We start from the raw sequence: 23,259 nt of genomic DNA, 5'->3' as shown, positions 1-23,259 counted from the left end.
CGGTGGTTCCTCACTTTTCTTTAAGCACAATTTCATTATGTTTATACGCATAATATATTCTCCTAGTAACAGAAGATACTCACCTGGACAAGAACTAAAAACGGTGTAGAACTTTATATCATCTAAACTAAATCCGGACTGCTGTACTGTGCCCACGAATGATACCTGAACACAAAATTCAACAATAATTATGAAGGAATTAAGTCGGACATTTAGAAAAATTTTTCTTTAAAACTTATTAAACACTTATTATTAAAAGTATTAGATTTTATTAGGTTTTATTTTTACCGCGATTATTGGTTCCATCATATATTTTAAGGGAAATAATAGTTGCGAGGTGTAAACAGTACAAGTATTTATCCAAATACCACGTAAAATTCCCCAGAAATAAGTTCATTGCATTCTGCATCTTTTTGCTAACACAACGGAGCTCCTCAGTGCAATCCTGCCTAGTTCTTAATGTACACTCAACTCTAGCTTCTTAAAGGTTTTAGAACCGCTGGCTGAGTGGTCGGTTGCTGTAGAATTATAAGCGCGTCAGCAACTTAGGCCATATTGCGCCATATATACAGGGTCCAGTCACATTATTATGACCACCAACCTAGTATCCAGAATATGCGCCTTTCGCAGCATGCACCGCAGCCAGTCGTAGTGGGAGGGACTCAAGAAATCCGCAGAAGGTTGCTACGGGTATCTGTGACCATGCAGACTGCAGTGCACCTCGGAGTTCCTGTAGGTTCCTTGGTGGAGGAGCCATCCGTCTGATGTGTCGATCGAGGTGGTCCCATAGATTTTCAATTGGGTTAAGATCCGAGGAATTCGATGACCAAGGGAATGGCTTGAAGTCTTCGTCGTGCGCCTTAAGCCATCCAATTCTGGCGACATGGCATGGCGTATTGCCACACTGATAGATACCATCGCCCCCAGGGAACAAGGTCAACATGTACGGGTGACCTGATCGACAACGATCGATAGGAAACCATTTGCGTTCAGGGTGCTCTCCAGATGTATCAGCGGACCCAATCCATGCCGTGAAAACATTCCACAGACCATAACGCCGCCCCCACCAGCCTGCTTTCTGTCAACAATCGTATCCGGGTGTCTGTTCTCGGAGGTTTCACGCCTAATACGCCACCGCCCATCCATCTCGGTGGAGCAGAAACTGAGACTAATTGAAGAAGGCCACCCATTGCCACTCGGTCGGGTCCAGTGTTGGTATTGCTGTGCAAACTGACGGCGTTGTTTGCGATGAACGGCCGTCAGCATGGGTGCTGTCACCAAGCGTCTGCTCCGGAGCCCAATGCGCAACAAGGTTCGCTGCACTGTCGTGTTGGAGTCCTTGGCAACACTGTCTTTGGCCCAAAGGATCTCGGATTGGCAGGTTAAAACTGATTGGGTAACAAGTGACCATAATGTTATCAAGTTTACTATGACAGATATTGTTTCTCGTTCTAGATCGGATCCTTTTGATGTGCCTCGTTTTCACACTAGGTCTGCAAAATGGCAGGTCTTTGACAAGGTAATAAAAGAAATGTTTACTCCTGAGCAGATGGGTATTATGGAATCTCTTCCTTTGGATAATCAAGTTGAATTTATACAGAACACTATTATACAGGCTTGTGAAGCCTCAATGAAATTTAGAAAGCGCAAACCATATCACGTTCCTTGGTGGTCTTCTACATTAACTGATTTAAAACAGCTTACTAGAAGGACTAGACGTGAATTCCAGAGGGCGAAGAGAAATCCATCGCGTACGGTACTTGAATTAACGGTTTTACAAAGTAGATACAAACAAGCAAGACGAAATTATCATAATGAGATTCGCAAACAAAAAAGGACTTCTTGGGAGAGTTTAATTAGCACCCAGGGAAATAGTGATCCCTGGGGACTTATTTACAAGCTTGTGACCAAAAAGATTCCACCAGGGGAGATTTTCACTTCTGTCACAACAGCAGAAGGTCAAAGTACCCTATCTTGGTCTTCTACTATAGATAGAATATTAGACGTAATTATACATCAAGATTCTGATACTAATATGTCACCGGAACAAATTGACATCGTACATTTAAATTCTAACTACACAGGATTGACTGAAGAACCTCCATTCTCTCTGGAAGAGGTCGAATGCGCAATAAAATCCATGCGCTCAGGTAAATCCCCTGGGTATGATAAAATTGAAGTTGATGTTGTTAAAAGAGTCTGGAAAATTGTACCAGCTTCAATATTAATTTTGTTTAATTCATGCCTACGAAGTGGTGAATTCCCTAGAGTGTGGAAAAGAGCTTTGCTCAAAATCTTGCTTAAGAATCCCAAAAAACTGGCTGAGGATCCATCATCATATAGGCCTATAGCCCTTCTCCCAGTTCTGGGAAAGGCGCTAGAGAAGGTTGTTGCCAGCAGATTAATTGCAGCATATGCCGACAAAAGACTTGCTTCTGGAGACCAGTATGGGTTCACCAAAGGACGAGGGACAGAAGATGCATTAGTTAGACTTCTAGATATTCAGGCTGATACAGATTCCAAGTATTTGCTCGGCCTCTTTGTGGACTTCAAAGGGGCCTTTGACACCCTTTGGTGGTAAAGTGCCCTGGCGAGGTTCCGGGAGGCCGAAGTGTCCATAAATATATATAAGCTTTTAAAGAGCTATTTTTCTGATCGTACCATTTCTGTCAAATCTGGACTGGAGGAGGTCTCTCGCAGAGTTACAAGAGGATGTCCACAGGGGTCAATACTTGGTCCCTTGTGTTGGAATCTGGTTTTTGATTCCTGGTTGGTTAAGAGTTTTCCAGCTATTCATATGATCGCATACGCTGACGATCTTACAATATTAATCCAGGGTAATTCTAGGAAAAGCCTTGAAGAATCAGCAAATGCTGTGCTGTTAGAACTCTCCAACTGGTCTTCAACACATAAATTGCAGGTTTCAATTGCAAAAACGTCTCAGATGTTGCTTAAGGGAAAGCTTGACCATGGAAGACCTCCAGTTATTAAATATAGGGAACAAACCATTAAGTACCTATCGAAGACCAAATACCTAGGCATTTATATTGATGATGGTCTCAGTTTCCTACCACATGTTCAGTATGTGAAAGAAAAGGCTAAATTGTTCCTGAGCCGAATTAAACAGATAACAAGACAAGACTGGGGTCTTAGAGGTCAAACCTTACGACTTCACTATAATTGTGTGTTTTTGTCGATAATTTCTTATGGAGCTGGTGCATGGGGCTTTAGAGCTAATAAAGTTGCTGTAGTAAAGCAACTGTTACAAGCACAGAGGGCTGCCCTCCTAACCATGTCAAGAGCTTGTCGAACTACCTCCACGATGGCTCTTCAGGTTTTGCTTGGGAAACTACCTGTCCATTTTGAAGTTCAGTACCGCTACCTTAAGTATCACCTTTTGAAGAAAATACCATTGACCTATGATAACATCCAATTAGATCTAAGTGCTCCCATTAAGACTGAGAAGACAAGATTAAGGCAAATTTTTATTGCAAAATGGCAGCAGGAGTGGTCTTCATCTGATATTGGTGCAGTCACAAGGGACTTTCTGCCTGTAGCAAGGGAAATTAAAAAGGAGGAGTTAAAGTGGTTTTTGCCGGGCTTATATGGTATGTTTATATTAACTGGCCACGGAAGTATAAATACTAAACTTCACAAACTGGGACTTTCACCAACAACATCTTGTTTGTGTGGCCAGGAAGAAACTGTTAACCATATTCTTCATCAATGTCATTATTATAACGATCTTCGACGTGACCTACTTAGTGTAGTTCCTAACTTGGACTCCAGCAACAATAAAATTCTGGTTGAGTCCCAGACAGCTTTTAATGCTATGAATGTGTTTGCTTCTCGTGCATTTAAAAGAAGAACCGAAATTAGGTCCTAGTTTTACTGTTCCTGCGATTTCTTGGATCCTTTATTGGATTAGGAAAGAAATATCTCTCATTTTTTGATTGGATTCTATATCTGCAACTGATTAGTATCATTAAGTGCTACACTATACTTTCCTGGATTTTATAATAGACTTGTTCTTGATGTGGAACTGTTTTCAGCAGAATAGGTATTTATTGTATAAGGAATTTTGCTCTACTCATCGAGATATTATTTGGCCTTTAGCGTTTCATAGTTTTTGGAATTAATATTTCTTTGTGAGTGACATGTGACCACTGTGACTTTTCATATTACAGACTTTTCCTAGTAACTCTGTTATCAACTATCTTGGATGATTATCTTAGACTTTTTGGGCTCTCTTAGAGCTTGTATTTAGGCAAGAACTTTTTAAAACATAATTTTGAACCCTGCCTAATGTGATCTCATCTAGGATTTGGACATGTATATTACTTTTGCGTTAACCCTGAAACATTTTATTTATTGGGCCAGGTTACGGCATTACCCTGGCATTACATTGGACGAATCTGTACATAGTTCTGCTGTGTTCCTGAAGAAGAGGATATTGTACATATTGCACATAGTGTCTTTCTGTGGAGCTTTTCAGAATTCGTGGATTTGCTTTCACTGTGTTTTTTGTTAGAAGATCAATTATTTCTTCAACAACTGAAGACGTTCTGCCTACAAGGGGTTAGGCAAACTGTAAATTAAGATGTTTTGCTGATCCTAGTTCCTAGGATGGGATTTTCCATGAGATAGGTCTCCATGGTTAGAGAAGTTAGTCCACTTCTCCCTACTTTATTCTTGCTTAACGTCTTCTCACTTCTAACTATTGGAGAGTCCCTCTGTTGATTCTCCTCTATTCTATCCATTTACCTCCCCAGATCCCAAACTTCTCCCTCTGTATTCCTCTTTTTCCACTTCATTCTCTTTTTCGGGCACTCTCAGGTGTTATGCCCTGGGCTTGCCCAGCAGGAGATAATTGATCCTGGCCGCCTCCACGTGGCGGGGATGGGGGGTGAGACGTAGTGACCAGGTGTTACTGCTTCTTACCTGCTAAGAGCCAGGTACCGGCCGATAACATAACAACAGAACACATCATAACACTTACACGTCCAACACACTACATACAATTGGCCGGTCTTGGCATAAGCTTCAACACAAGAAGTACAATAGCGGCTTATGGGGGAAACCCTGGGATCCGCCACAACAACACATGAATATCCCTGAATATCCCCTGTCGTGTTGGAGACCTTTCTGGTGGCCCCCATGGTTCATTTGGACAGCCAGTTGAGCAACAGTAGCGCACCAATCGGTCCTGACCAACCGTTTCAGCCGACGTTCACCTCTGGGATCAACGGCGCATGGGGCTCCACAATTGGCACGTCGGGTCGTCAAAACTGTCCCGTTCGTCCAGTCTTGGTACACTTTCACTACTGCAGCACGTGAGCATTTCACAAAGTCCGCTGTTTTGGAAATTCTGGCACCCCTGACCCCTCAGCCGATGACCATGCCTTTTTCCAGGTCTGATAGGTCGCGTGCTTTGCCCATTGCAGAGGCTGTTACTGTGTTTACGGATGCCGAACATCAAGCCTAATATGCTTGCGGTGTGTGAACTTAACACGTGCGCTGTATGATTCGCTAGGCGTGTGTGATGTCTGCATTGGGGGGTGGTCATAATATTATGACTGGACTCTGTATAATGTATCTGCAAATTTCGTGCGTTCTGTGATCGATTTGCTGTTTGCTGGATGAAAAACCCTGCTACCCTGGCCTGAGACCGACTAACTCAGCCGGATTGTGAAAAGATCGTTATTGAGGGATTGGTAAGGGGGGGGGGGGGAATTATACCAACTGTGCTACCTAAAAGCTCAGAACACCAGCATTTAGTCTAATATTGTACGTAAACCGAATGAGTGTTTACTTACTGTGTATGTGAGTGTTGCTGAAATATTGACTTGGCCATAATAATAGTTATATGCCTTATAGTTCAGAGGGTTTTCGCTTCTTCCTGCAAATTTCCAAATATCCTGTGATGTGGAGTTGCTTGTAATCCTTACAGTAAGGCTGGCATCCTTTTCCTTCTCTAGAAGTGCATACCAGAATGAAAGGCAATAGGTGGAATTCGCTGACAGGACAGGACTTATAATGGCGGTATTCACAGGAATGGGCAAGGAAAAAACATCCACATATATGAATCCTTCTGCAAGAACGTGTCAAGTGCTATTTTATACAAATATTTATCAAGGTGATTACTTTACACTAAATGCCAACATAAATAAACATAACGCTAACATAACAAAACACAAGAATTTCGAATTCAGAAACTACAAGATTCATTTTAGGCATGTTTTTCTTATCAGATAAATATAGGATTGAAAGATGATATAAGCAACATTTTTAAGGGCAATAATGCAATTATAAATAATTTTGCCACATATTCAAGTTTATTATAATATATATTTTTTTAAATATTGAATGTAATTTTAAATTGAAATCAATTATTATTAAAACGTAATTTCAAAATTAACTAAAACACAAAAAATAAAAATGAACCAGAAAATTTACTTACATAAGGTTTGATAATTAAGTTTCAGCATTGGCCAATTTAAAGAAAACCAGTGTTAGAAGGAAAAAGCTTTCAATAAATTTCAAAATGAATTGCATTGAGCAGCCAACATACTCGTGAGCTCGGTCGTTGAGCTGTTGGAAAAATAAAATAAAATAAAAGCATTTCAACTGAACTGCCACCAGTTTCTCCTTATCGATTAGACAACAACAGCGGCCGCCGTAGCCGAGTGGTCAATCGCGCGGGTGCATAAGTACACGTGCCTTGAGCGACCGGAGTTCAAGCCCGTGACTGCTAAATACGGTGCTGTTTCTTGTATTCTGTCTATTTTGTGAATTCCTCTGACCGTTTGGTCGTCCCGGAGTATAAACAGAATATTTATTTAACTTTACTAGAGTATGCCTGTGACATTTCTTTCAATATCCTCTACATCCTCTAACAGTCGTCCTTTCAGCTTGGATTTGATTTTTGGAACAAGCAGAAAGACTATGGGTATTGCTCCACGATCTCAAAAATTCCTTGATAACACAGAACAATAAATTTTGGGTCATACCTTGTAACGGGCATGAAAGTAAGTTTACTTTGTAGATTTTGAGTGCTAAACACAGAAATTGAGCTTAAAAGCAGATTGGCTCTTGTTTTCGAAAATAAAAGTAGTTTCTTATTTTTATACAGGGTATTTGTTATTTATATGGCAGTAAGATGTAACTATGAACATAAATGTATCAAACATGGCACCTTTTCGGCTTTCGCTTTTATTCACTTTCGGTAGTATCCCTTTTCACCTCTCAACAAAAAATTGGCTAACATGGCGGCACTGGCCATTTGCTTTTGTATATTTGTTCCATCGCCGCAATGTCTTGATAGAAGCGATCACCATGTTAGTCACTGATGGTACCACAGTTTGGCTGGAAGAAATCCAGGTGTGAGTTTAAGAAATGCATCTTCAGTGACATGTTGCACTCCAGTTTTTCTTAAGAAGTATAGGTATGTTGAGGGTCTGACGGCTCCGGGGATTTCTCCCATCTCCGCGTATGTTCTATGTATCGAGTAACAGTACCCTGTCTATGCCAGAGGTTTAAAAATAATGTATGGGTCATGTGGTATGCAATTTGTTGTGCCCATTGTTCATCCGGCCTGTTGGCCGCCGGGCCCCCAGTGGGACATGGCGTTACCATACCTAGCAACGGGGACGCCGGCCGGGTGTACCAAGAGACTAATTATACTCCGGCAGGTCCTGCTACTTACTTTTCTGGGATTTCGGTGACTAGGACCTAAAATAAAGGTTGGAGTTATCGCTGTTGATTTAAGTAAAATTGCATTTTACTTAAATCAACCACGCACAGAAAGCTGTGCGTGGGCCTAAAAGGTCGGGCAAAATTTGATGTGATTTAAATTTGGACATGTGGGGAAGTCGCTGTACAAGAGAAAGTAATGGGAGGGAGGGTGTAGATGGGGGATGAAACAGGAAGAAGAGGGGGTCGGATAGGAAGGTGGCCCCGCATTTTCAGTGGGGCATGCCCATGCCCCACGACATGGGGAGGCGAGGAGAGGAAAAAAAATATGGGGAGGAGAGGAGAAGAGCAAATACCCCCTCCCCCCTCCCCGAAAAAAAAAAAAAAAACACACAAGGGAGTGCAGTTTTGGGTCTACAGTAGGCCATCCAAATCATCCTAGAGTCTTGTCTTTCTGTGGTATGCTGAATTTTTTTATTACTTGTTTGACCTCCTGCATTCTTTCTAGTCGGGTTGCCTTAGAATGGGACCTTCCACAAGATGCCTGTAGTTGCCGGCATTAACATTGCCTAGAAAACCAGTCGAAACATTTCAAAACACTTTCCACGCTGATTTCTCGCTATCACTAAAGTCACATTCGGAGAGTTCGTCTTTGAAAAGTTGCCTTATTTGTGGACCAATGAAAATGCCTGTCTTAATCTTCTCTGTACTAAGTCTTTGGAATTTCTCTTGCAAGTATGTGAATGCAGAACCGTTCATTTTGATGTACTATCCAGGTAGCCAGGATAATACATCAGAAGCTAGAAAGGAAACACCAGTGGATCAAAGAAAGTGTACCTTACTACAAATACGAACCCCAGGCAGTACTTGAGACCCGAATCCACAAGCTCTACTGGGACCGGCCAAGAGGAACCGACACCGGACAGCAGGATCCATTGCAAACCCGCTGCACAGGAACACATGACGCAGGATATCGCGGTTTACTGTGGCCAGGTGCTCCACAAAGGTGGACTGTTTGCCCGACAGCCACTACACTGCGTTCCTTTAATACCTGCCCATCAGATACACCGTTTACAGTGGTGCATCGAACAGAAGGACTGGGCAGCAGCGCAATGAGGTAAGTTACTCTTTACTGATGAGAGTAGATTCAGTCTCAGCAGCGATTCTGGACATCAGCTAATCTGGCGAGAGTTGACACAAATTATCACCCCGCAACGATCACTGAAAGGGATCGGTATGGTAGTCGAGGTGTTCTCGTCTGGGGAGGCGTTATCTTGGATGGCCCTACACAACTCCAGATACTGAAAGGCTGTACTGTAATCGGTGCACGCTACTGTATTGAGGTAAGCCTTCCCTATGTGCGTCTGTTCTCAGGTGCCATTGGCCCCGAGTTCGTGTTTGTAGATGATAACGCCACACTTCATCGCACTGCAGCTGTTGATATGCTTTTGGAAAGTGAGGACATTGTTTGTAAGGATTGGCCTGCCCGTTCCACCGATCTAAATCCCATTGAACATATATGGGACGCTCTGGGGAGACGCCTAGTGGCACACCCACACCCACCAGAAAACGTTCACCAGATGAAGATGGCGCTAACAGAGGAATGGACAATGTTACTGCAAGAACTTATCAACACCATTGTTCTAAGTATGGACAGGCCGTGCAAAGCCTGGAGACTCGAGATTACACCTCTCATTACATACGTATGGCACTTGCTAAATGTACTTCCCAATCAAAAGATTGTAGTTGGAGCGGACGTAAATTCCCGCTCTCCCGCAGGATCCACGTATGGGATTTTCAACCAGCTACACCAGTTGCCCACGTACTGTAACAAAATGTGGATGCCGACGATTGACAAATCCCTAGCCACCACAAATTGGGTGGTGCACTTCACTGAGTGAAGTATAGAGGACTCCTGGACCAATTCGGATCACCACGTCATTTCTTCCTGGATCTCAAGAAAACTAACCAGAACACCAATCCTGAAAAAAATTCATAAACAGATATGCGGTCAATAAAGCTAACTGTAACTCGTTCGCTGAAACACTTAACGCCGCGATTTCTCCGCTGTAGACAGAGATGGGCCACACAGACGACCTGATACCTCCCAACGTAAAATTACAAACCTCATTACCAATGTCAGCACAACAGCAATTAAAAGGAAAAACCTCCACCAGGATCAACGTCCTGGTGGAACTATGAGAGCCAGGCCCGATGAATGGTAGTCATTAAAAGGAGAAAAGAATTTCAAAGTGGCCAGAGAATGTGACCAGCCATGGAGGTGGATGCTCTGAGACAGCAATACAGATAGGTCCAAAACCAATTCATGGACAAAATTTCCAGATAGGTCCAAAACCAATTCACGGACAAGAAAAGCAAAACGTAGAAGCTGGTCTTCTCCGCAACAGGGAATGCGGACCCATGAGGGGTGGTGTATAAGATTACCAGCAATAAACTCCCAAGGGACGAGGTCCTCAACACCACAAGAACGCCGAAGGGCCTTTTAACAACAACGTGGGAACAACCATTTCAAAACATACTGAACTGTATCTACAAAGAATTTGCGAACGGAAATTCTTTGTAGATACAGTTTGTAGATATATAAGGAAACTCCAACTGTGCTGGGACAGTGAAGAATACGACGCGGAAACCCGAGAACAGTTATTTATCCGAGAAGAACTGCTAGGCGCATCAGCACAAATCATACAAAAGTGTCCCGGAAAAGGCATGTCGGAGCAGGAGATAGTAAAGTGAGTGGCTGAGGTGACCCGGATCTTCTGCTCAAGCTATACATTGCTGCCTGGAACATGGATACTTTCCCATGCAATGGAGAGTGGCAGGCCTGAAGCTAATATTAAAAAAAAAAACTAGAAATAACCTAGGATTACGAAGACTATACAGACCCCTAGCGTTTCAATCAGTGCTAAGTAAACTGTATGAGAGACTCTTACACAAACGCCTCCAGCAACATTACTCAGAGGCAAACCTCGAAGCAGCCAATCAGTAAGGCTTCAATACAGGCCTGTCGACAACAGAAACAATGAGAAATCTGCTTGCGGCTGCAAGCGAATTTAAAACCAAATACTTTCTAGTGATCGTAGTGAATTTTGCGAGGGGCGTTCAATTCCCTTTGGTGGTCAAGCATCCTCAGCAGACTCCGGACGGCGAACATAGGATCAACCTTTACAACAATATAAAGACATATCTTTCGCAACGGAATATTGAAGTAATAGCACCCTACTAAAGGCTCGTTAAAGCAGTCCACAGAGGATGTCCACAGGTGTCCATGCTGGGCCCACTCCTGTCGAATATCGTCTTCGACGACTTCCTTATCACTGACCTGGGAGAGGTATGGAGCCAGACGCTCGCAGAGGACGTTGCCCTGATGGTGGAAGCAGGCTCAAGGCCACAACTAGAAGTACGAGCAAATAACGCCCTACTGATCCTTCAAAGCTGGACAACTACGAATCTTCTACAGATCCCACCTGAGAAAACTATATCCATCCTGCTCAAAGGAACACTGAACATTAGAAGACCACCACACATCAAAATAAATGGAAGAACCGTACAGCAGTCTACACAGATGAGATATCTAAGAGTTATACTCGATAATAACCTCACCTTCCAACAGCATCTGAAACACTTTAGAAATAAAGTCAGAAGATGCACAGCTCTGGTGCCAGGGTTTCCAGGCGTTACTGGGGCCTTAATAAGAGATCACTTTCCCTATACTACAAAGAAACCTTCCTACCAAAGCTTTCCTACGCGGCCGCAATCTGATACCATAAAACAACGATGGCTTTAAAGAAAAGAATCGTAGACTCAATCCAAAGAACAATACTCCTAGCACTGACCTGAGCATGTAACACGGTCAGTACGTAGGAACTTCAGGTACTGGCGGGGCGCCCCTCCCTCTAGACCTGGAGATTGTAAGATGAGGCCTATTCTATCACCTGTCAAAAGGAGTTTCATCGACACTCGTGGGCTTCACCACGGTACCAGCAAATGGGAAGACAGAAGAAAAGAATCGACTGGTAGTTCATCTGAAACAGGAAAGGCAAAACTGTTGGACAGCCTAAACCACTGCTTCTCAAAGTGGGCGATTTCGCCCCCTGGGAGCATTTGAATTATCCATGGGGGCGTTAGGCATGAAAGGGGGCGACAGGAGTACCATCAATGATTGGCCATTGCAAGGGTTTTATAGCTTATTTAAAAAATGCTATGCCAAATATTATTACTGTTCATTGTGTCATTCACCGTCAGCATTTAGTTGCGAAAAAACTTGGTGATCAACTGCACAATTCTCTACAAACTGTTATTACTGCTATAAACAAGATTAAAGCGCATTCTTTGAATGATCGTATATTTCGAAAGCTTTGTGATCAAAACAGTGAAGATTTTGAACGATTGCTACTTCACTCCGAGGTTCGGTGGCTGTCAAAAGGCAACTGTCTCAACAGATTTTATGAACTCTTTGATACTGTTGTCGAGTTTTTTGAAGATAGGAACAACGACCTTAGTAATGACCTCAAGAAAATGAAAACTGATATTGCTTATCTTGCAGATTTATTTACTATATTCAACTCAATGAACTTACATTTACAAGGACAAGATGCAACTCTTATTAAGGCGAAAACTCAAATTTCAGCATTTATTTCAAAATTAAACCTTTTTTATGCGCAACGTAGGACGACCTGAATCGTATAAATTTCCAAATCTGTTGGAAATAGAGAAAAAAGAAAAAATTGTTGATGAAACTCTACTAACTTTTTGTAATCATCTAGAAATATTGCACAAAGATATGCAGGAAAAGGTTCGAAGATCTCCTTAATTTTAAAATTCCAGATTGGGTTATAAATCCTTTTTTTTAAATAATGACGATGGTGAATGTTTTGTAGAAGAAGAATTGATTAAGTTACAAAATGAAGTTGAACTGAAGCCAAAATTTCAAAATTCATATCAGGAATTTTGGTTACAAAAGAAAATCCCTGACCATTATCCTGCATTGTGGGGAATTGTAAAAAAATTACTTATTTCTTTCCAACATCATATCTAGTCGAAACCGATTTCAGTGCTGTATCTGAATTGCTGACAAAACAAAGAAATTGTCTGGATGTTGTTAAACTTGGCGATGTACGACTTCTACTTACAGATATTAAACCTAATATTGATAAGCTAATAAATCTCCACCTAGCTCATCCATCGCATTAAATATTAAAATATAATTAACTATTTCCATTAATATCATGACTTATGTAATTAACTTTAATTTTTATGACTTACCGTAAATTAAGTGACTACAACTGACTTTATTTATGTAGTTGTAATTTTTTACGAAGAAGGAATAAAGTGCAGTAAACAGTTTCCTTTATAATTCACACACATACAGGCAGGACTGCATTTACGTTTTTGAAGGCAGCAGACAAATATTCATTTCAGTTATTTAGCTTCACTTTATATTGGTGGGCTAAACAAAGGCCCTGGCGAGGGTTTTTTTAGGGGGTGGGCAGTGATCCAAAAAAGTTTGAGAAGCACTGGCCTAAACCAAAGGGGAGATAATGCGAAAGTTCCTACTCAACGTCAACAAATTCTTTCCGAGATCACCACCCTGGTTCCAACCAGGACAATGCTCAACTTATTTTCTAACGGGCCATGGACCCTTCAATGACAAACTTGTAGCCTTTGGACTGCTTGAGAACCCACAATGCTCATGTAGGGAAAGAGAGACATTGCGTCACCTGATGCACCAACGCCCAATTACGAGGACCTGCGCGGGAACTTTATCACACGGCTTACTTACTTACCCAAGCACTGGGACCACCTCCTCCTGGACTCCTGCGAGGAGTACAAAAGCTTCACAAAGTATGTGCAAGACCTCTTCACGAGAAGAGCCACCGCAGTAACAGGAAATAAACAACAATGAAAAGTAAACTCAACCCCGTATCCCAAGGACCCATAATAATACTTGATGCGACTCCTCTTGAACGTGACCAACAAACTGATTGAGACCAAGCACAAGGAGACCATCGCCTCAAGTACGATATTCGACCTGACGTGACAACCAGAAGATTCAGACCAACTACCATAGTACTACAATGAACCTTTTTGATAACGAAGAAGAGAAAGTAGTCTCATTTCTCTCGGGCTATTTATATTGTTGGACGTTCCACCCCACGTGTTTAGTGGGGATCAGCTGAACACTTCAACAGGCTATAACGCAGTGTTAAATTCACCCAAGAACTTGTGATCGATGTCTTTCGCCATTTCTCGAAGCCTGCTATTCACTCAACAGCTATCATCCCGCTCGTCCGAATATTCCCGTTTATCCGGATATGTCATAATGGAAAGCAACTATGGCATTACTGAGATTCCAAATGGCACTGAAAGACATCCGGAAGACAAGTGTATGTGCAAGACCTCTATTGGGGGTGGAACGCGCCCCCAATAGAAAATGGAGAACCCTAGACATGAGCAACCAGGACATACCACCAAGAGGGAAAATAAGAAACTAGTAGCCCCTAAATCGGACAGCAAAACATCAGCGAGACTAAACAAACACATTAACAACCCCCGAGTGATGGAAGATCCAAAATGAGCTGATAAGACACTTGTTCTTGATCCCACCATCCCAGAGGGCACCGTGCCAGAACAAAGCATCATTATTAGAGCTACATTTGAGACCATACTGAGAGACAACAGCAGTAGGATCTCATCAATGCTTCACGGAGAAATTATCATCCAGTGGACAAAGCTAGAGACCATACTGATAGATATGCATATATAACATCAGAGGACGTTGCTACCTTCGAAGCCACCCAAGCAGATGGAGGCAATCAAATGCCACAGCGCGCCCATCTTATTCACTAGCTCTGAGGAACACTAATAACACCACTAATGTCCAAATCACCACCGCAATTAGGAAAACACTTTTGCCAAAACCACATCTAGGGGTGCTCAAGCCAACAAACCTTGAAGCACACAAAACCAGTGAAGCGGTAAAGGAGACAGTCATAGACTCCCTTTTATTAGTCACTTCAGGAACGCAAGAATAAAATCAATACAGGAAAAAGTGTAAGACCAGAGTCGTTATCGAAAGAGAAACCAAAGACGACGCCTACTTAATATTACACAACACTAAGATCTCTATGCTTGTCCTCACTGCTGAACCGCCCAGGAAAATGGGCCTCTCTATCGTTGTTTTTGATGTCGACAAAGAATTGACTCCTCTACTACTATCTGTAAGGAGACCTATAGAAGAAATTCACAGCAAGTGCGCCCCGAGGGAGATATGTTGAAACTGATCACACCAAAATATCAAACCAAGAGTAAAAATTGAAGCTCAACAAACTGGGTCATCGAACTGGCACCTGAGATTTGGCAGGCATAATCAGACAAAGAAAGGTATACATTGGGGATCCCACCGGTTTAAAGAGCACATTGCGGTTCCTAAGTATTTTAAGTGTTGCTGCTTTGGGTACACGATTCACACGTGCGTCCAGGCGGTACTATGCGGAGAATGGGCACAATTTCGAAAATTGCCCAAACAAAGACAAAGATCCGGCATCTGCTAACTGCAAGTGGCACAAACCTCCTCATTCCCAAATAATAAGTGCCCCGCATATCTGAAGGAAAAGCATGTCCAACAACAAAAGAATCAAACATGGGGACACTGCCTAAAAAACACAACACCACCTGATCAAATTTCTATAACTAAATGCTCAGCAAGTTAAAGCCGTTGCTGCCCAGACCAGGCAAAGGATGGAGAAAGACAACTATGATATACTGCTCCTCCAGGAGCCATACACCTTTGCCGATACCGTACGTGGATAGACACTGAACTACAAGATCGTCCAAGTGGAAGGTTGTAGTTGTGCACAATTCCAACCGGACCGTTACGAAGATATCTCATCTGTTTTCACATGGGCCATCTGCACTCATGTTATCTCATCAATGGGAGAATTTTACGTAATCTCCATGTACTGCCGTCCAGGAGAAGTCATTATCCCAGCTATCCAATACCTGTACTATGTTCAAAGAGAACTGCCAAGATCCAGAATCCTCATTTGCACGGACCTAAATTGCCACTCACCCATGTGGCACTTTAGAATGCAGAGACTCCAGAAATGGCCAGCGCATGGACGAGTTTCTCACAAACAGCGCCATAGTGGTTTTAAACCGTCCTAACAACCTCCCTACATTTTTCGTCGACTCTCTGGATGTAACCATGTCAACAAGATCTTTCACAAACTACATAACTGACTGGGCCATCAAAGGTGGCTAGACCACCTTAGATCACCGAGCCATCAGATTCGAAATGCAGAGATCCATCCACCGAATACCAACCAACCGCCAAAAATACATCATTATGCATCATCCACTAAGCCACTGGGACAGCTTCAAACAAGCTATCACTACAAATCACAGAGTCTGCTGACCTAGAAAACCAGAACCCAGATCTGCATTAACAAGCTGTTTCTAAAACAGCTTGTTAGAAATGCTAGAAATGATATACCACCCTAATAAAGAAGAGGAAAAAACTCTCGGAAGCACTTAGTTTCCTCCAATTTTTTTTTTAAAACCAAATTATGATATTAGGGTCCCCTATAAATTATTACTTATAACCATATATTTATTTTGACCGTAAATTGCATGTGTTCTCTAGTCGATTTGCCTATTTGCTGGATGAGAAAATCCCAGCTTCTGGGGGAAAGAAACCGTGCTATTTGCGCCAGAGACCGACTAACTCAGCACGGAGTGAAAAAAGCCCACTAAAGTTCCTCGCGTCATCGACGGGATTCGAACCCGTGCCTTTTCTACCCGGTGTGGGGAGGACAGTGACGATACCACCGCTACCCACGCAGACCTTATTTTCCACCATAGGAAATTCTAATCCCTGGGGATGATCTACAAATAAACTCCCCAGGGGTGAAATTATTCCAACCACCAAGATACTGCCAGGCGCACACACAAAGACATTGCACGAATCCATCAATAATATCCTGAATACCATGTTTTTACAATATCCTGATCCAAGTACCACGGAGAGGTGGTAGATGACTTTCATCAACCGGTGAAATACCACCACTTTGCTTATTGGAGGTTTGAAGTGGTGAAACCCATGTTTAGTCTCCAGAGCAAAGTTTCCGGCATCCCCTCCCCCCATACTTCTCCTTCAACCCATGGACGGTACTAAGTATTATAGGTTTCGATACCTTTCGTGTTTGGGGTTTTCATAAAAAAAAAAAAAAAAGTACCACGGAACAACTACTGCTTTTCCACGAAAATAGTACCTATTCTGCTGTTGAAGTGGAGAACCCTTTTACCAAGACTGAATTGGATATTGCTGTCGCCAAATTGAGAAATAAAAAATCTCCTGGTGAAGACCTACTGGAGCCGGAGATTTTCATGAAGACCGTCGAGACCATACCGGAGAAGATACTAAAACTCTTTAATCAATGCCTTGTGGAGGGCCACATTTCCTTCTGCATGGATATCAGCGAAACTCCAACTAATGAACAAGAATCCCACCAAAAAGCAGGACCTTCCGAAGTCTTACCGGCCCATTGCTCTTTTATAAGTACCCAATAAACTCGTAAAACACTTCTTACGCAACAAAATTGAAACCCACTACACCGCTGCCGGTATTCACTTCCAGAATCAGTTCGGCTTCAGGAAGGGATGCACCACAACGCACCCCCTGGAGAACAACGTCAGCGCAGCTACTACAACGAACCATATTTACTTCCTTGTAATTACAACACACTTCGCTGGGGCGTTTTAAACCCTCTGGTGGGCAAACATCCTCATGCCTCCGCAAGGCCAACTTAACAATTCAAATGCGTCAAGACTTGCCTCTCCAACAGAACTGTAATGGTCAGCGCTCCATACTGCTCTGTCTCTGAACCGGTATATAGAGATTGCCCACAAGGCTCCGTTCTGGGCCCACTCCTCTGGAATGTGGTGCTCGACGACTTTTTGAACCTTGATCTTGGCAACGTGAGGTCCCAAGCCTATGCGGACGACCTGGTTCTGATACTGGCCGAGGACTCGAGAGCACAACTGGAGATCACGGCAAATTGCGCACTTACCATCCTACAAGGTTGGGCCAACCAAAACTACTTAAAGATTTCTCCGACCAAAACTTGCTCGATTTTGCTCGAAACCACCCTGAATTTATAAGGCCCCCAAATCAGGATCTAAGGAACTACATCAAGCTGGCTAAGGAAGTCAGGCACCTCGTAATCATGCTGGACAAAAATCTGTGATTTACTCTTCACCTGATCTATCTCCGGAACAAAATAAAAAACGACTCCGTACTCATTGCCATAGTTATTGTCTTCAGGACTGGGGTCTTAAGAAGGGAACCCTTGCCCTTTCCTTTTCTATAAGGCAGTCTTTATCCCGACGATATCTTATGCATCAGGGATGTGGTTCCGCAAGGCAGTTACTGCTGTGAATAAAAGAAAATTTGAGACTATTCAACATTCTATCCTCCTGACGATCTCCAGAGCATGCTGCACCATCACCATCTACTCGCTTCAGGTCATGGTGGGAACTCTCCCCTGGACCTAGAGATCGTATGCTGTGGGATGCTCCATCAACTGTCCAAATCCAGAGCGATCTCCTGCTTAGACTTAACTCTAGACCTGCTAATAACCGAAAGATAGAGAAGAGGCGCCTCACTGCAAATTTACAGCAGGCCTGGCAGTCACGCTGGGAGACTTCAACAAAGGGCGAAATAACCAGAAAATTCGTACCTTACATTCAGAAGATATACCCGAAAATCCGCACTGGCTTCTTCGGGACTCCTAACTACCTAATTGCTCACAGGGCATGGCGCAATTAGAGGAAAGCGCTTACGTTTTGGACTTAGTGACACCCTTTTTCTGCCATTGCGGCCAGCAAGAAACATGGGAACATTTCATGTATCACTGCTATCTCTACGAAGACCTTCACTGCCATCTAATAACTACAATTCACTTCTCATTTAAAGACCAAGAACACTCTCTTATGGAAAATAAGAATAATTACAAAGAAGTAACACAGTTCGCCCAGGACCTGTTCACTAGAAGACCGTCATATTTCCAACCACAATAGAGTCTCTAACCAACAAATTAATATCCACCTCCCACTGTTGGAGTTCCTCAACGTCTGTGTAAAATTTTAATGTGCAGAACCTCACTTAAAGTATCGAGCGAGATATAGACCAAACTCTTGTCAGACTATACTGGCAGGTAAGTCACCTGCACTCCTCTGCTAAGCACATTATCTGTGGAGATTTCAATCTTCTACCTACTCTCACACATCTTAGTAGGAAACTCATTAGCAGTATGGATTCATTAGGTATCGGCCTACTTAATTGCCACCCCACGAGAGGATCTAATCTCTTGGATCTGATATTCTCTTCAGCACCATGCGACCTCGAAGACAGTCCTCACAACCTATTTCAATCCGATCACGAACCTATTGCTATACTCCTGCACTTAGCCACACCTAACTTTGATAGCCAAGGCCCAAAAAAGAAAAAAAGACATCACAGCACGTAAATTCATTGATCAATGATGTCTCGAAGCTGCATCCTCGATACCTTGGGAGGCTCTCAATAATTGCGATCTCGAGCTAGCTGTGGACCTCATCACCAAATGGATTCGAACCATTGCAAGTTATGGTGCTACAAAGACTGTCTGCATCACCACCCTTTCGAGAGCTTAGTGGACACCAACATTGAACAACAGCTTTCAAGGAACACAAAATCTGCATAAGAGATGAAAAGAATCAGGCGCTATACAAGATCGTATTGCCTTCTCCAGAGCCCGGGCAGTTTTCAACCGCTAGAAATCATTTCCAATTAAAAAGCATTTAAATGCAACCCTACGAAAGGGCAAATCGTTTTATGACTCTCAGCACAGAGGAATTCCTAAAACACTGGACCTTGAACTGTGGATGGACCACATTGCACGGTTCTCAAACAATATGGCCCCGACATATCCAGGGAACTTACCCATCAACAACGTCCCTACTGATATGCCCGCCACTGTTCGCATTACCAGGAAGCAGCTATAAATGGACACGCGTGGAGAGGATTCAAAGAGAATTTCCCTCAGGAACCTGCTCACTACTAATCATCTAAAACCAGCGAACGCAAGAATAACCCCATGGAGATGCGGATCTTCCCATGATGAAGAGAACCACAGCCATTGATAACAGACTAACAATGGACCTTACCTATGTTCATAGCTGAGGACAAATCTGGATACTAAAGGCTACCGATGACAAGAGAAGACCGTTGAAGATATAGAAACTCCAAGTTGCTGCCTTGACAGAGCCATATTTGCTCAAGGCTCTACACTCTCTTGTGCAGTGCAATCCTTTTACTCCCACACCCGGCAGGCGGGGAGGTGACGGCTTGCTGTCTCCTCTCTTCCCTGCCACACATTCCTTCCCTCTGGTAGGGCATGGGCATGCCTCACTGAATAATTGGGCGTCACCTACCCTATCGACCCTCTTCTTCCGATTTCACCCCCAGCCTTCACTCTCCCCTCCCATCACTTTCTCTTGCACAGTGTGTATAGCGCAACACGTCCAAATTTAAAATACACCAAAAAAAATTTTGTCCAATCTTTTAGGCACTTCAGAAACAGGCCTTCAGCGTCAAACCCCATATTAGCGCTTTAATGTAAGTGAACTAAAATCAACCGTGGTCGTTCCAATTTTAGTTTAGGTCCTAGCCACTAAAATCTCAGGAAAGTGAGTGGCAGGACCTGCCAGAGTACAATGGACTCACTGGTAACACGTGGCGAGGTTATGGGCAACGTCGGGTCCCATCAGGGGCCTGGCGGCCAATAAGCCGGATAAACAATGGGCACACCATTCAGCACTACTCATGACCCACACACTTCTAAATCTCTGGCTTTGACAGGGTACTGTCACCGATACATAGAACATCGCGGATATGGGAGAAATCCCAAGAGCCGCTAGACCCTCAATATACCTCATACTTCATCCTATTGTCGGTAGGTGACAAGGTATCTGTGATGATCGTTGGAAGTGCGTCCCTGATACCCAGGAAGATCCAGGATACAAGATCGTTTCGTAAGTCTCAGGTGGATGTAGTGGTTGTAGACGGCGGAATCGTAGATTCACTCTGGTTATAATGATGAGGAATCACAGCGATGGTGGATTGGGGCTCAAAATAATGTTCTACTTTTTTTATACAGGTTTGTAAATACTGCACGTTTTTTTATACACGTTTGTGAATACTGCACGTTTTTTTATACACGTTTGTTAACATCGCATCGAATTTTTGTGGTTTAGCTGATATATAGATAGTGTCAATATAGTTGACACTATCTATATATGAGCTAAACCAGATTCCCACCAGACAGTTCAATGAATTGACATGAGTAACATGACTTGGTTCCTATGCTACAAGCATTCTGGTAGTAGAGCAACTGGAGAGTAACTCTGCTTTCCATTAAGGGGTTCGTTCATTGATATTTTGGTGGGCCCATCGGTGGTCTAATATCCCAGTCCCCTGGTAAGCCTTGACCTTTGTTCCAAGGTATCAAATTTGTAGGCTGAGGAGCTTAGGTCGTTCTGAAGGATGACAGACCACCTGAAAGGAATGATATATGGAACATCTTGCTATTATCTGTCGAATATGTGTATGCGAATGTGCATGCCGTGATTCTCCAGAATGTTCGCTTGTAGGTTAAGGACAGCAATTAATTAATCATTATTTTAACGGTCCCTGGCGTAACTTCTATTCATATGTGCGTATTGTGGCTGTAGAAGTTTGTTCAAGGTCAATTTGCATGTGGTGTGGCTAAAAACGCCCTGAATAAATCATGGTGAATCCCTACTCACTCCTCCTGAGATGATAATGACAGCCTCGATTGAGGACTTTAGAAAATACTTTAGTCGTCAACGGGACTCGAATCCAGATCTCTCCAAATAAGTGACCAGTAGTCAAATTACTGTACTGTCACGGAGATAGATTAGTGCCAGTAGTAGGTTCAGTTTGGTGAAGCTGATCCTTTCATTCGAGGGGCTGCTTTCAACTGCAAATGCCTCTCAGTAACATGGATGAAGCTGTCTTTGGCTTGCACTGGGTATTGAGCTTCACTGAGTTTTCTTCGTTTCCTCAGCACAAAGGCAGACGTTCAGGTATTTTGGAGTGAAGTTTCAGTTGTCTCTGTACCTCTTAGTCTTCAACTCCGAAAGATTCAGGGGGGGGGGTACGCACCATATCCGTTTGAAATGGTCTGGGAAGAGAAACCTCGGTCAGTAACATTTGCGGACCCAGGGCATTCACCGAAGATAGCGGCGATTGCAGTGGTGGACATGACTACAGGAGGCAGAGGCCTTATTGTTTACCAGGAGGAGGAGCACGCACCACCTTGGTAAACAGATGATGAAAAAAGGCTGTTATTAATATCTCTCTTTGCATGCCAGCGCATGAGGTAGGGATCCTCTATGGCAGAACCAATCGATGTGTAAATGCTCTTTCTTGGTGGCAGCAAGGATCTCTGACTCACCATCTTGTCATGGTTTATCTTGCTGATCAATATTCTAGCCGGTGAGTGTCCTCCTACGTATTGAATTACCTGTTCTGTCTGATTAAACTTCAGTTTTCTTTTAATAAATGATTTTTTGGATGACTTTCTCTCGGACTGTGGAGGTCTGGTCATATGACTGTCATTCGATTCGTGTGCAGTTTAAAAAGGAGCTGGTAGCCCAAGTTTGTGTTGTCATACACAGGTTGGACCCTGTATATGACAGCATACGTTTGACCCCTTAAGAAGGAATAATTAATGACGTACTCACACCTGACTTATTTTTACTAAGCGGCTGGGAAGGGAGACTTGACAGATTCAGTTCCTTAATGGGTAAAACCTTCAGCAACACTTTTGCTTTGACTTGTAATAAAATGTACCAGAAGATTAAAAAAAAAGTTAAGTAATAGTTCCTAGATTAACTCCCCAACCCCCAAAAAAAGGTTACTTTAAATTCATTATATACGTAGAGAATTGATACGTTTGGCTAACAACGAATTCTTACCTCCAAGTATGTGGAATGTGTGATCTTTTAGAGAACCAGGTCGATTATTTCCAGTCGGCAAGCGCCATTTTGGTGCAGTGAGAGATGTCACGTTTACCGACCACTTACATAAATCTCGATCGAAATAACAATCCCCTGAAAGATAAAATTACTTTTATTTATGAATTGATTTTTTAAAAATTAAAATTTTTTTTTTTTTTGATTAAATCCTTCCAGATTAGACATTTATAAAAATTAAATTCCACGAATTTTTTTTAAGTATTATTTTTGTAAATTTAGTTCACACAAAAGTGATTAAAATTCACAGAAATTTAAGAAAAATGAAATTTGGTAATTTCTGCCCATGCAATTAGCTTTAAGACCACCAGTGGGTCCACTTAAAAAAAGTCATATTATCAAATTTCATATTCGTAATAACATCCTAATAACAGCATTCCTTGTGTTCATTGACATAATTGCTTAGTCTTATTTTATCTTTCCAATATCTTCAAAACCGCTCAATAATTC

General features: G+C 42.6%; 1 protein-coding gene across 1 annotated transcript in view; it reads right to left on the bottom strand.

The window, feature by feature from the left end:
• The window catches only part of LOC150077368 (MAM and LDL-receptor class A domain-containing protein 1-like), a 47,655-nt gene that overhangs the window by 11,944 nt on the left and 12,452 nt on the right, over positions 1–23,259 (bottom strand). The window contains exons 3-5 of the mRNA XM_090385873.1: positions 22,753–22,887; positions 5,817–6,091; positions 84–165 (exon numbers count right to left, since the gene is read on the bottom strand). Of these exons, the coding sequence (XP_090241999.1) occupies positions 84–165; positions 5,817–6,091; positions 22,753–22,887 (492 nt within the window). The remainder of the gene's footprint in view (positions 1–83; positions 166–5,816; positions 6,092–22,752; positions 22,888–23,259) is intronic.

The sequence above is a fragment of the Mastigoproctus giganteus genome, chromosome 12, assembly GCF_048544385.1.
Source record: "Mastigoproctus giganteus isolate SK-2022 chromosome 12, ASM4854438v1, whole genome shotgun sequence".
Lineage (NCBI taxonomy): Eukaryota > Metazoa > Arthropoda > Arachnida > Uropygi > Thelyphonidae > Mastigoproctus > Mastigoproctus giganteus.
The sequence above is the reverse complement of the archived record's forward strand: the minus strand, read 5'-3'. Positions and strand labels throughout refer to the sequence as shown.